Below are 12,474 nucleotides of genomic sequence, written 5' to 3' on the forward strand. Positions count from 1 at the left end.
GGTGTGGTCGAGTTTGGCCATTATTGTTCGTCGTGTACTGCTGTTGTGATCATCATGTTCGGCACTTATTCTCATTGTTGGTATCAATGCTTCTGATATTGATAATACTTAGTATTGTTTTGCTTCTAATACAATGTCATGTAGTTGTCCCCACTTTCGTTCCTACAAGTAGAAATTACAATTTATTTTGATACTTGGTATCGCCTTATCCAGTTATCGTTGTAGGCTTTTGTCCTGTAGAGGCAGTAGAGCAGCATGTATCCACGTCTGCCCATCTAGCGACTCATGCTGCCACTCACACGAGTGACACATGCATGGCGGGCCGCGGCAGGGCCGCGGCACTGGGCACGTTATGGCCATGGTAAAAATTATCTTTGATTCTCAAGTTAAGTACGCGCGCACCGATTTTTGGCGGCGCACCATCGAATTTTTTTAATTCTATGCATGCATATGCGCGCATGAAAACGGTCAATGCGAAAGGCATGAATCAGGGAGTAGTAAAATACCGGTATTTTTCTACTCCCTGGCCTGAATATATGAACATGTGACCATGTACATAATTATGTGTGACCCTATCTTTGGAAATAAAAAAATTGTGGGAAATAAAATAAAAAATCGCTCGCTCGCACCGATTTTCACAGGCTCATGACCTGAGAAGTGAGAATCAACTTTATTTTTTACCATGGCCTAATATTTACATGTAGTCATGTACAATGTACATGATTGTACAATGATCACACAGCAATGTCTGTACATGATTGTATGTGTGTACATGATTGTATCATTAGTAGCAAACCCAGACCTTACCAATGCTTGGTTGGGTCGGTGAGACGGACAGCACTGCATGCCTGGCCACGGTTGATGCCAGTCAAGGAAAGAGTTCATGATTCAAGTGTAGTGTAATGCAAATGGCGACATGTTTAGTCATACAATGATGATGTACATAGTACTTTAGTAGTAGCTCATGCTGAGGCTCACCTCTGTAGTGAGAATTGCACAGGATGGTGTCATACAACCAGAAGAGGATGAATATTGAGTTGCAACTCCGAGTCAGCACGAGCGTAGGTCTACGTCGTTGACTCCAGTAAACCGTGGCACCTGCACGGAAATCGTCTGAATCAGTTTCCGGTCTGCAGGCAGCTGCCAGTGCCTGTCATGCATGGCCGGATCGCATCTGCTCCGACGTAGCCTTGCACACAGGTATCATCACGGGGCAGAAACATTCAGCGCCTGTGATCATAGACCATGATGATGGGCAGCATGGACGAGTGATAAAAGTTACAACAAAAATGGTCGTGTCCGTTCCCGAAGGGAACTCACAACGGCCGCTAACCCCCGGTAAACCCTAGCGGAAGATGCAGCGCCTAACGATGGGGATGACGGGATAAGTCTCACAACCACTGGCACAAGTGCCGAGAAACGCCATTAGCCGCAGGAGACGATAACGAGACGGGACGAGTGATAAGTAATGGAATAAGGTAGAGGTAGATGTAAGAGACAGTGTTGTCAATGCACCAAATCGCGAAGGAGGTAACCAACCAGCAAAGGGTATGTTTACGGCGAACTTTGACGCTTTGTCAACCATGGTCAACAGACTCGCTAAAAGTTAAACATGTACGTAATTATTATGTACATGATTGTACATGTACTTGCATGCAGTAACGCCACGTTCGCTACACTGTGATGCTGGTACGCCTACTGTTCGTGTAGTGATGGAATCCTGGACTAGTTAAATATCTAAAAACAGAGAGGTTCCAGGCTGTCCAGGAGAGTGCGCACTACTCTGAGTTTCACGCACTAAGCGATCATCAGACAACAGCAATGAGTAAAATTAATCTGGATCAGTACTGGTTTATATACCCACACATGTACATGTACATGTACATGACTTGTAGAATGTCATGTAGAATGGTAAAGGTATTAAAAGGCATTTTTTTCTTATCTCCCCTTGTGCATAATTTCTTCGCTAAATTACCACCCTTGTGATGCTACTTATCCCTATGTTTCATTGGCTGTGGCTGCTTGTATTTCATTTGAAGAGAATGCCCGAAAAAAACTGGTTCATGAATTTCGGAGTCCTTATTGATGATGATGGTGAAGAATAGCTTGAGATTTGTAGTTTTTCTTTCCCTGTAAAGGTATTCCGTAGCCAATTCTGGCCGTATAGGTAGAGCCCAAGGTGCTCGACACCTCTTGTTTCAATGAGCCCCATATACAATGTACAGTGAAACCTCGTTAGGAAGAACACTGATAAGACAAATCGAAATGTTTGCCTAAGAAGAACTAGTATTCGTAACTGAATTGGATAAAACCCTGTGTATTCACTGGGTAAAACATAATGGATAAGAAGAACTCCCGTTATTGCGAACAAATATAATTGGTCCCTTGATGTTCGTCCTAAAGAGGTTCACTGTACATGTAGTAAGGGCGGTGCTCATTTCCTCTCCCTCGTCGCATTCAGGTATCCATCACGTCATGTACTTTCTTTCACGTTCCCACTTACATGCACTGTACTGTAAAACATGTAATTTTAGGTGCATTAAAATTTCGGTGTCAGGGACCTGCCAGGTTTCAGGTGTAATGTAAAATTAGGTGGCCAGCTTCCCCTTCACATACAGTGCATACTCTAGTGCCTTTTAGGTGTAATTTAAATTTAGGTGCCTGTTTTCTCTACCGAAATCACCGAAATTAAAGTTACACCGAAAATAACATGTTTTACAGTATCTCTTCTATCTACAATGTACACGTACATGTATAGTAGTCTGTAGTACTAGGATGCAGATACTGTACATGACTTTTACAATGAACAGTACCATTCAGGGAGTCGTAAAATACCACTCCCTGGTACCATTTTTATTATGATGTACATGTACATGACTGTAGTCATAGTCATTATGTCATTATGGAGTTGTCTACCGAAACTGTGAAAGGTCAAGATTCCTACTGCACACACACACAATCATCACCAAATTATGACGGCTAAATCTACTGCCGCAAATACACGTTACGATGTACAGTACCTGGCACATGTACAAATGTAGTTATGCAATCAAGTACCGGCTTACGTAAGGTATCGTGAAACCACCTTCATCGTTTCGCATTCCAAACACCGTGTTTTGTAACACCATCTCTGTCTTGCAGAAGACTAGTATAGAGAGAAGATTGTGTTTGCCGTGTAGACGTTCCAACTAACCTTTAACAAGCGACGGTACTTCATATAATAGGAAAGAAAAGGACAAAGGAACTGCAAGGAACTACGGTTTCTTGTCAAGCTTTTGTGTTCAATCTTACACTTCAATTGAGTGTTCTATTTATTACCGAATGTGGGTTGTCTTTTTTCTTTGGTTCTCACTTTATGGTTTCACGTGATTGGCTTTGTGAATAATCCCGTTCTGACCAAGGAACTACTTGTACAAGTTACTAGGACGCAAAACGGTCCACTAACATAGAATTCTTTTTGTAGATCATCACAGGCATCTTGGTGTCCTTTTGATGCCAATCTTTCCTGGAATCACCGTGTTGCTCACATACGCAAGAGGACAGGCCATAGGTACAATGTCAATGACGGTATAATTATACACGTGGTCACACCGCGGGTGTCTGTGTGAAAGCACTTCGCGCTTTGCATGAATTTATCACCACATTGTCTTCTCTGAATAATTGTTGTTGGTATCACACTTCTTTTAGTTATCATTATCTTTATGATTCTGGCACGTCACGGTGGGTGCGATGGAGCACATCATAGCATCACAAATTGCATGCAAACTTGCACACCATTGCATACCTGATGAGGGCAATTTTGCCGAAACGTTTTAATAATTGATTGAGAAACGAGTTCGAGTTTGCAGAGTGAATGGGCAGAGAGCGGGTCTGCTCTGAAACCTTTTTTCCTTTGAATGAAGCTGCAGGAAGCCTCACCACTGCTACATACATGTACTAGTAGTACCGGTAATTATTATTATTATTTTCATATCGATCAGACACCGAGAGTGAGAGTCAGACAGGTGATTCGATGTTGCCGCTGTGGTTAGTCTACAATCTGACGGAACTACCAATAACAACAGGGTAGGTCTACCGATCACATCCGGATACCATATTAATTATTTCGTGCAACTTTAGATGCGTATATCTGTGCAATGCATCAACGGAACTTGCTCAAATTTTTTTCTCCAGCCCTTGAAAGCAGGTGGAACCGTTAGCAAGCACAAAAAGTTAGAATTTCGAAACTTCATTTTTGACCCCACGAAACCATAGTCCCCCTTAATGATAATCTTTATTTCAGTAGTACCCAACGGCTAACATAAGATAATGCAGCCGTGCAGATGGTGCAGGGTACCAGGAGTCAGCACCCCCCTCCCCCATCTCAAAAAGGTATACTGGGATGGTACCCCTAATTGATAACTTGGAGTCTCGTTGCTGGTGTGAATGAGGTCGAGCAGAGAGCGCATTTGGGGCAGGTGGAGCTACATATCACTTGACTGAGATACTCCTGCCGTTATAACCTGGTTATAAATTTGTTTGGTATGTATGACACCAAGTTGGCCAAACAGGTGTGGCTAACTGAGCACAGAGTACTGCAGCCAATCAGCACACTCTGATAGACCAGAATTGGCTAGGCAGGTGATGTTCTAACTCGTAAGTACCTGTACACTCTGTACATGTGCTGGCAGTGCCACAAGACATTAGTTTGGAAACAGAGTATTTAATGCTACTAGTACTAGCAGTCCAAGTTGTTGCTGTTGTACATGCCACTTGTAGTAATTACTTACAAGTCACAATACTCACTAGTTTCAATGAAAGATGCAGACCGTGAATGCAAACAATACTGTTTAGGTTTTGCTGTGCACCATGGAGGCAAGAAACACACATTCCTGGCTCCCTGGCGTACACGACATTGTAATTCCGAGTCAGTTACCGGGTGACGGTGATTTAGTGTGAAACTCGGCGTCAAAATACAGCTTTTGCTCTGTCTCGCTCCTGTTCTCTCTCTCTCTCTCTCTCTCTCTCTCTCTCTCTCTCTCTCTCTCGCTCTCGCTCTCTCTCTCTCTCTCCCTCCCTCCCTCCCTCCCTCCCTCCCATTGTACGGCTTGTAAAGCTGAGGCCCAGACGACGGATCAACTGGATTTTGGGGCCTGACACCAACAGTCCTGTACTACTGCATGTGAAAGTATCACAATAATTGAGCAGCATCCTTGCCGCAGGATCATGTCTAGCATTACTTCCAGTATGACACTAACCTTGGGACCCGAACAGCACTGGATTTAAGACAAAGTATCTCAGCATACTTCAATACAAAACATAGACCAGAAATTCCAGGGTCGAATGGCCTCTCATTAAACCTTTATAATGCTAGAACGTTGGCATTGGTCTAGTACACATTGTTACATTACTCACACAGAAAGCAAGGACTCGGAAAGATACGTTGTGGCAACTCAGAGCTCCACGTTCACACAGCACGTCACTCGTTTCTGTCAGTGCATTATTCACAATTCAAGAATTGTACGAAATTCGAAAGTGAATCAAAACCAGTGATAACGTTTTAAGATACTCCTTCAAGCAATGATAAAAATTGGCTCAAGACTCTCAGAACTAGTTAGAACCTATTTTGGACTATAAGGAGAAGCGTCCAGCGCTTCACTACATAGTTCCGTCTCTGATGCATACATTCTTGTGTGTGCTGTGTACTGCTTAGCCAAGCATTGCATGCCGCTCTGTAGTCGGCAAGTACTAGTCAGTACGTTGTGTCAGAAATCAAGCTCAGATTGGCATGCAGAGATTGGCATGCAGAGATGCACAGAGCAAGTCTAGCTGCGACTGGATGTGCACCCGGCATGGCATGCGCAACCTGGGATGACAGAATCGGAACGGCCGCAGCCTATTCCCACAAAGAAATGAAGATGCTGTGTGTGTGTGTGTGTGTGTGTGTGTGTGTGTGTGTGTGTGTGTGTGTGTGTGTGTTCCATTAACTACAGTTATAGTTGCTGTATCTGTCTATGACATTGAGCACTCTCTGCAGCTCGTGAATCAAAGGGGGTTTGTAGTTGCTATACAGTGGTATTATTACCTTCTCTCTCTCCTGACTGTGTTCAAGATGAGCTGCATGCCATACATACTGCTACACCCCCGTGAACTGTCCAGCTAGCACTGCAACACCAGCCAGTACCAGCAACCCGTAACCTGCCATGGTTCTGTAGGAGAGCAGCAGGTTCTGCCGCAGGAACATCAGCTGACAGGCCAGCGGTAGGATGATCTGCGTCACCAGTCCCGTCGTTGCGCCCACGTACCTGTGTACATGTATGTGTGAATGCATGTGTATATGTGAACACATGCAGCAGGCAGCGGCCAGACCATACATACATGAACACAGCAAGCTCCAAAAAACCTCCCAATGACAACGAACGGTCAGACTGATCACTTGGCACTGCAGGCAGAAAGCTGATGGGAACTGACCACCTTCTAACTATAAACAATACTACCGTATTTTCCCGAGTATAAGCCACCCCCTCCCCATTTTTTTTGCCACAAAATACTGACATCTACTTGTACTGTAAACCGCCTAATGTTCGCGACACTAAATTTTCGCGATTCAGAAAAGTGGACCGGTTCGCGACGTTTATTTTTCGCGATTCTAGCTATCCAGACACCATACACTATTATGATCTGCTGAAGGACATAAGCCTATTTTTGGTATTGCGAGAGTTATACAACGCCTCTTGTACGGGCACAGGATGAAGAAGGTGGATCATAAACTGTGGTATATAGCTACTGGTAATTCACCTTTGAATGTATGATTGTACATTATCAGTGCTAGTATGTGCATGCAATATGGACATAAATATGGAATCATGATAAGACATGCGCACACTCCTCAAGTACTAGTAGAGCAACGAATGTTCAGAGTCCAGTTGACGTGAAGCACTTCCTGATCAACTCCTTTTCCTGTGCAAGCTTGGCTAGGGCCTGCACTCGCCACTGTGCATGCTGCTCTTTCATCACCGACGTCTTCAGGTTCACATTCACTGGCGATCCTCGTCAAGACTGCGCTTCGCGGACCTCCGTTGCGTACCACTCGCAGAACTTTTCCTTCATGGCCTTCTTGAACGGATCGTTGAAGCCCTTGTCCAGGGGCTGCAACTCTCCAGTGCAGTTAGCAGGAACGTAAATGATCTCAATTTTGTTTGCTCTCAAAAGGTTACGTACAGATTCCACTCGATGGGCTGCAAAGACGTCGAAGATGGCGAGCGCCCGCTGGTCCTCAGGTCTGCATGTACGAGTAATCACACGACCAACGCCCAACTGTTGGAGATGTGGGGTGACACTGATACCATCTGCGTGAAGGTCGCACAGCGTCGCCTAGAGTGGCTGGGCCATGTTGCCCGAATGGACAGTAGCCGGATGCCGAGACAGATCCTGTTTGGCTCACTTCCCACACGCCGCCCAGCACATGGCCCCCGCAAGCGCTGGAAGGATTGCGTTGTCTCCGACCTAAGAGTTTGTGGCCTCGCCAAGGAATGGTACCCTATCGCCTGTGAGTCCCGCGTTGACTGGCGGACTATGTACGCCGAGCCTGTGGAGAATGTGCCTCAGCCTGACCCAGTGGTACGTGCGGATTGCAATCGGTCATTCTCGTGCCCTGGAGATCGTGCTCGCCACAAATGTGTGGTTGAGCGGGCAAAGCCGATTGCTGAGCAGCGAGGGGCTTGCCACTGTGGAGATTGTGGGCGTTGGTTTCGAAGCAAGGGTGGTCTAGCTGTTCACCGCTGTTCCGCACCTCAGCCTCAGCCTTCCGAGCCCCGGCAAGTCTATGTGCAGGATACCTGCTGTGCTGCGCACTGTGCTGTGTGTGCCCGCTGCTTTCGGTCTGTGCAAGGCCGCGGTCGTCACCGGTGCTCGAGGACTGGCCCGCGCCCGACTGCCCAGCAGCGTAATTCGTTCAGCCATGTATGCGTGTGTTCTCGCCGGTTCCGTTTGCCCCACCATCTCCGGCGTCATCAGGCTGCGTGCTCCATCTTCCTCTCTGATGCCCCTCCGGGGCCCACGTGACCCCTGTGGCAGTGGCTCTACAGGACAGGACAGGATGTACAAGTGTAGTACACTACAAGTAGTACAGTACCATACCAGTCGATCGATGTACATGTAGCATCACTCGTACAAGTACTCGCACTTGAAAATTTGAATTCGCGCTGTCTAATTTTCGCGATCTGATGGCCATCGCGAAAACGCGAACATTTCTACGTCGCGAATATTAGGCGGTTAACAGTACGCTATTTATCACCGTTAATTTGATCAGTTTCCTTGGAGACAAGAATGTCAAAATGAACGTCTCAGTGTTGATTTGATCATCGGAGTATAAACCGCACCCCTTTTTTGGGGTGAATTTTGAGTGTTCAAAGTGCGGCTTATAATCACTGTCTTGGCTGCTGCTAGCACGCACTACTACGCGGACGATCTCATTTTTTAAATACAGTAAAACCTGTGACTACCGACCACCCCTTGGTTCCAGCAAAAGCGGTCTTTAGTACCAGGTGGTCTTTAGTTGGAGGTTTGCACTGCGTGACCATATATGGATCCCATTAGATGATATGTATGTCAAAATGCAGGCCAATACAATTCCCCAGAACTTGCGCAATATCATTCTTATTTTAGGTCAAACAACACTTGGAGAGAAAGACGGAGAGATGGAGAGAGTCAGAGAGAGAGAGAGGGAGAGAGAGAGAAGAGTTTGATTTTTTGCAGACATCAAATTCAGCTGCTACTTCTGAAGCCAGGAGTCAAACGCTCCCTGGCCCTGTGTATGTTTCGTTTTGCGCTGGGCTTCAAATTTGTTCATGCAATCAACCGTACCGACTGTCCTTGTTGTGCAGACTTCTCAATTGCATGAACGCGATCCGTCAGCATCAGGACCTTGTGGTGCTGCATGGTTTATGGATTCCTTGATGCCATCGTCGATTCGTCTGTATGACTGGGGTGACGGAGCCGCTCAGTCTTCGTTTCTCCTCCGAGTAGTAACATCGATCAGAGAGCGCGTCCGATGCGCTCTCCAAGACGTTTCCTATCATGTTTATTCTTCACAGGGCTTGAAACTTTGACAGGTGCAGTGCAGTCCACACCGACTGCACAGTCAAAATGACCTGCGTTCATTTGTTCAGCTGTAGTATCGAAAGATTCCTTTCACTTTCAGGACCTTGGGAAAATCAGCAAAATTTCAAGAAGGAGCTTCGAGCAACATTTGATTTCCTACATCGCGGTCGCTAGTTACGGGTCCAAAGTTGTCTTTGGGACAAGAATAAGCGGTCGCTGGTCGCGTTCAGCAGGTAGTCGCAAGTCACAGTGCATTTTGAACGTGAGACCGTCCGTGCCTGGTGAAGTGGTCGGTAGTACCAGGCTGGTCGCTAGTCACGGTGGTCGCTAGTCACGGTGGTCGCTAGTCACGGTGGTCGCTAGTCACGGTGGTCTTTAGTTACAGGTTTTACTGTAGTTCTGTCTAGTTTCAGTCGGATTTCATCACTCGATGCACGTGTACTAATCAGGTTCAGAGTGTAGATTTAGCAGTCTATTCTCAGCGGTGGATATAGCCTTGCTACCCCCCCCCCCCCCCCCCCCCCCCCGCGCTCTACTAGTGACGTGCATGTGGTCAGTATGGCAACATTCGTAACAGAACCGTATATGACAGTCAGATTTATCGGTGCTCTGTGCAGCAATATCAACTGAGAGCCAAGGCTCCAAGAGGATTCAGCGGCATAATTCTACATGTACAAGTACCAGCGACTAAAGTATTGCCCCTCAGTCGGTAAGCACCCGCGCCCCTTGCCCACTGACATGCAGACAGGACCGTAGACAGGAGAGACAGCGGACATTGAACGCACAAAGCCAGCACCTACCGGATGAAATCTGCTGGTCTAGCAGCATGCTGGGAAATCAGTATCCATGCCAACGTGGTGATGCAGTTGAAGATGAATATTGCAGGTTGGCTGTAGTGGGTGCATGTTACACGGGTTTGCACACAGAATATCACACAAAGTCACAAGCATCCATGTGTATCTGTGATGTCTGTCAACAGTGAGTCACTGCATTGTGTGTGTGTGTGTGTGTGTGTGTGTGTGTGTGTGTGTGTGTGTGTGTGTGTGTGTGCGTGCGTGCGTGTGTGTGTGTGTGGGGGGGGGGGGTCTGATAGTGGAACGGGCAGCTCAACACTGTATACAGTATTTTCTTCTTAGACTCTGGCGTAATACTTTTAAACTGAGTTTCCTTCTATTGCCCGAAAAAAGACAGGACAGGGGCAGTTCCATTCAGTGACTGTCCTGCCAGCAGTCACAACCACTAGGTAATTCATGGCCTGTTATGATACTGGATGTACCACGTATAGCATGAGAATGTGATATATTTGCAAATGAAGATTAAGCGCACTTGGATCAATAGGGGATTCGCGTACTGAGATTGCACCAAGCCGGCAAGCGAGATTGACGGGGGGGGGGGGGTGCAACATACCTGATGTGGGTGAATCCTAGCACATTCTGCAGTGTGCGAACACGTAGCAGATACGCACGCAGTGGAAATCTGGCAATGAACTGAATTGCCAGCATGACGCGGATGTTGAACACAGCCAGGTTGTCAAACGAGAAGTTGTCCAGAAACACCTGGAGGTGAACATCATGTCATGTCAGTGCAGAGAGAACATTCAGGTGCAAATGCTGGTCATTAGGTGCTAGGATGGTCAGGAGTGACGCACTGTGGTGTGTGATATCACCGAAATCATATGTGCAGAGCTCCAGATGTCATGCTGGCATGTATTGTGCCCTAACATAGTAGGCAGGTTAAGCGTGGCAACATTTGAATCACATGCAGGCACTCATAGTGTAGCCCAGGGGCGGATCCAGGATTTTTCCAAGGGGGGTTCAATTTTTTCCCACCCTACCCACAATGACAAAATGATGACATACACATGTACATGATTGTATAACAAGTTCACACGTTCGCGTTATGGGTACAGCACCAAATAATACTTGAACATGCCAGCTGCTATACAAATGTAACTTCAGTACCCCTGTTTTCAACACTCTGCAGCTATTATTGAAGACACGCAGCACAAGGAAGAAATTTTCAATTTTCAGGATAGCTGATTGGTACTTTCCAGCAGCTTGTCTGTAATAATTGTCCATAATTTTGTACTCCGAGCCACCCGATGTTGACTCCACTGTACAGTAGGTTCCATAAGGCAGGCTTCCTGCATCTTTCGTGTCTCAGTCATAATTGTCCCCAGTTCAGAGAAATTTTGATTATTGGATGATAGGACGTTGAACTTGAAGGTGATTTTCAAAGTTTCGCTCTTTGTTTTTCCTTCGACACTAGTGGCTACACTTTTCTTTGGAGTGTCCCCAAAATTCAATGGCAGCTGGTCTTGATCCTGCCTCTTTTAGACGCTTCGACGAACTCTAAGACAGCTCAAAAAGCATGAGCGGTGACGACAATTACAGTACTGCACGGCCACTATTCAGGATCTAGTTATAGAAACTAATACTTACTTTCGAAGTTTCCGCAGCAGCTCAACAAATGCATGCACCTCTTTCTCTGAAGCGAACGCGTAGCTGTAGATCTATATTCAGCCTGTGTGCAGATCTAAGTCTTTGTATTATCTACAGCTACGTAGATCTACAAGACAACAATGTTCAATGACTATGTCATAATAGATATACCAAGCTGCATAGCTAGCGAACCGCTCTGGCCTGCAGGCCATAGCATGGGGAGAGCACGTCGCACGGACATGGGTTCGTGGTCACACCCGAACTATGGTCGGAAAAAATCAGGGGGGTTCATTTGAACCCCCTGAACCCCCCTGGATCCGCTCCTGTAGCCCGTTGTGCTCTACCCAGCAATGACAAAAAAAGTTATATCTATGGTTAGTGCAGATCAGAAGACACGCCATGTGACATATCAGAGCTGCATGCTCACCTGCTGTGTGCAGAACGGTGCGTTGGGGAAGAACACGGCGAACAAGATACCTATCAGGAGGTACGTGAGTGCCGTGCACGCGAAGGCAATGTTCACATCACGCATCTACACCACAGCGCACCACACAGCATACACATAATGCGAAAGTAAGAGCTTAAAAGCTGGCACGGTATGAGGTTTGGCCTAACCTGCACATTTTGCAAGAAAAGACCGATTTCACAATAAACGAATCTGACCCCCCCCCGCCACACACACACACACACAGAAGGATGTCGGGAGTAGAATTGGCCTTGAGTCTGATTCCACAGTGCGCACAGTCTTACCAGTTCAAGCCTCCACACCGACATGCAATGTTGAGTTTCTCACTGTGACTACACCAACAGTAATATGGCAGGCCCTACGTAGGGGACTTTCCCTAACCCACCACTCTCCCATATCTGCAATAAACGAGACTTACATTGCTCATGGGTCGACGTTGGTTTCTGAGAACTGGTATGACAACATGGTGGGCGCGCATGCTGAAAA

General features: G+C 46.5%; 1 protein-coding gene across 1 annotated transcript; it reads right to left on the reverse strand.

Moving 5' to 3' along the window:
* Positions 1-5,489: 5,489 nt before the first annotated feature.
* On the reverse strand, positions 5,490-12,474 carry LOC135814916 (neutral amino acid transporter 9-like; the record flags this gene model as incomplete). Its single annotated transcript, XM_065328115.1, is given in 5 exon segments — positions 5,490-6,284; positions 9,882-9,971; positions 10,489-10,637; positions 11,950-12,054; positions 12,407-12,474. Coding segments are annotated over 5 exon segments (573 nt in total). The 3' UTR covers positions 5,490-6,115.

This window comes from Sycon ciliatum, chromosome 4, assembly GCF_964019385.1.
Source record: "Sycon ciliatum chromosome 4, ocSycCili1.1, whole genome shotgun sequence".
NCBI classification, from domain to species: Eukaryota; Metazoa; Porifera; class Calcarea; order Leucosolenida; family Sycettidae; genus Sycon; species Sycon ciliatum.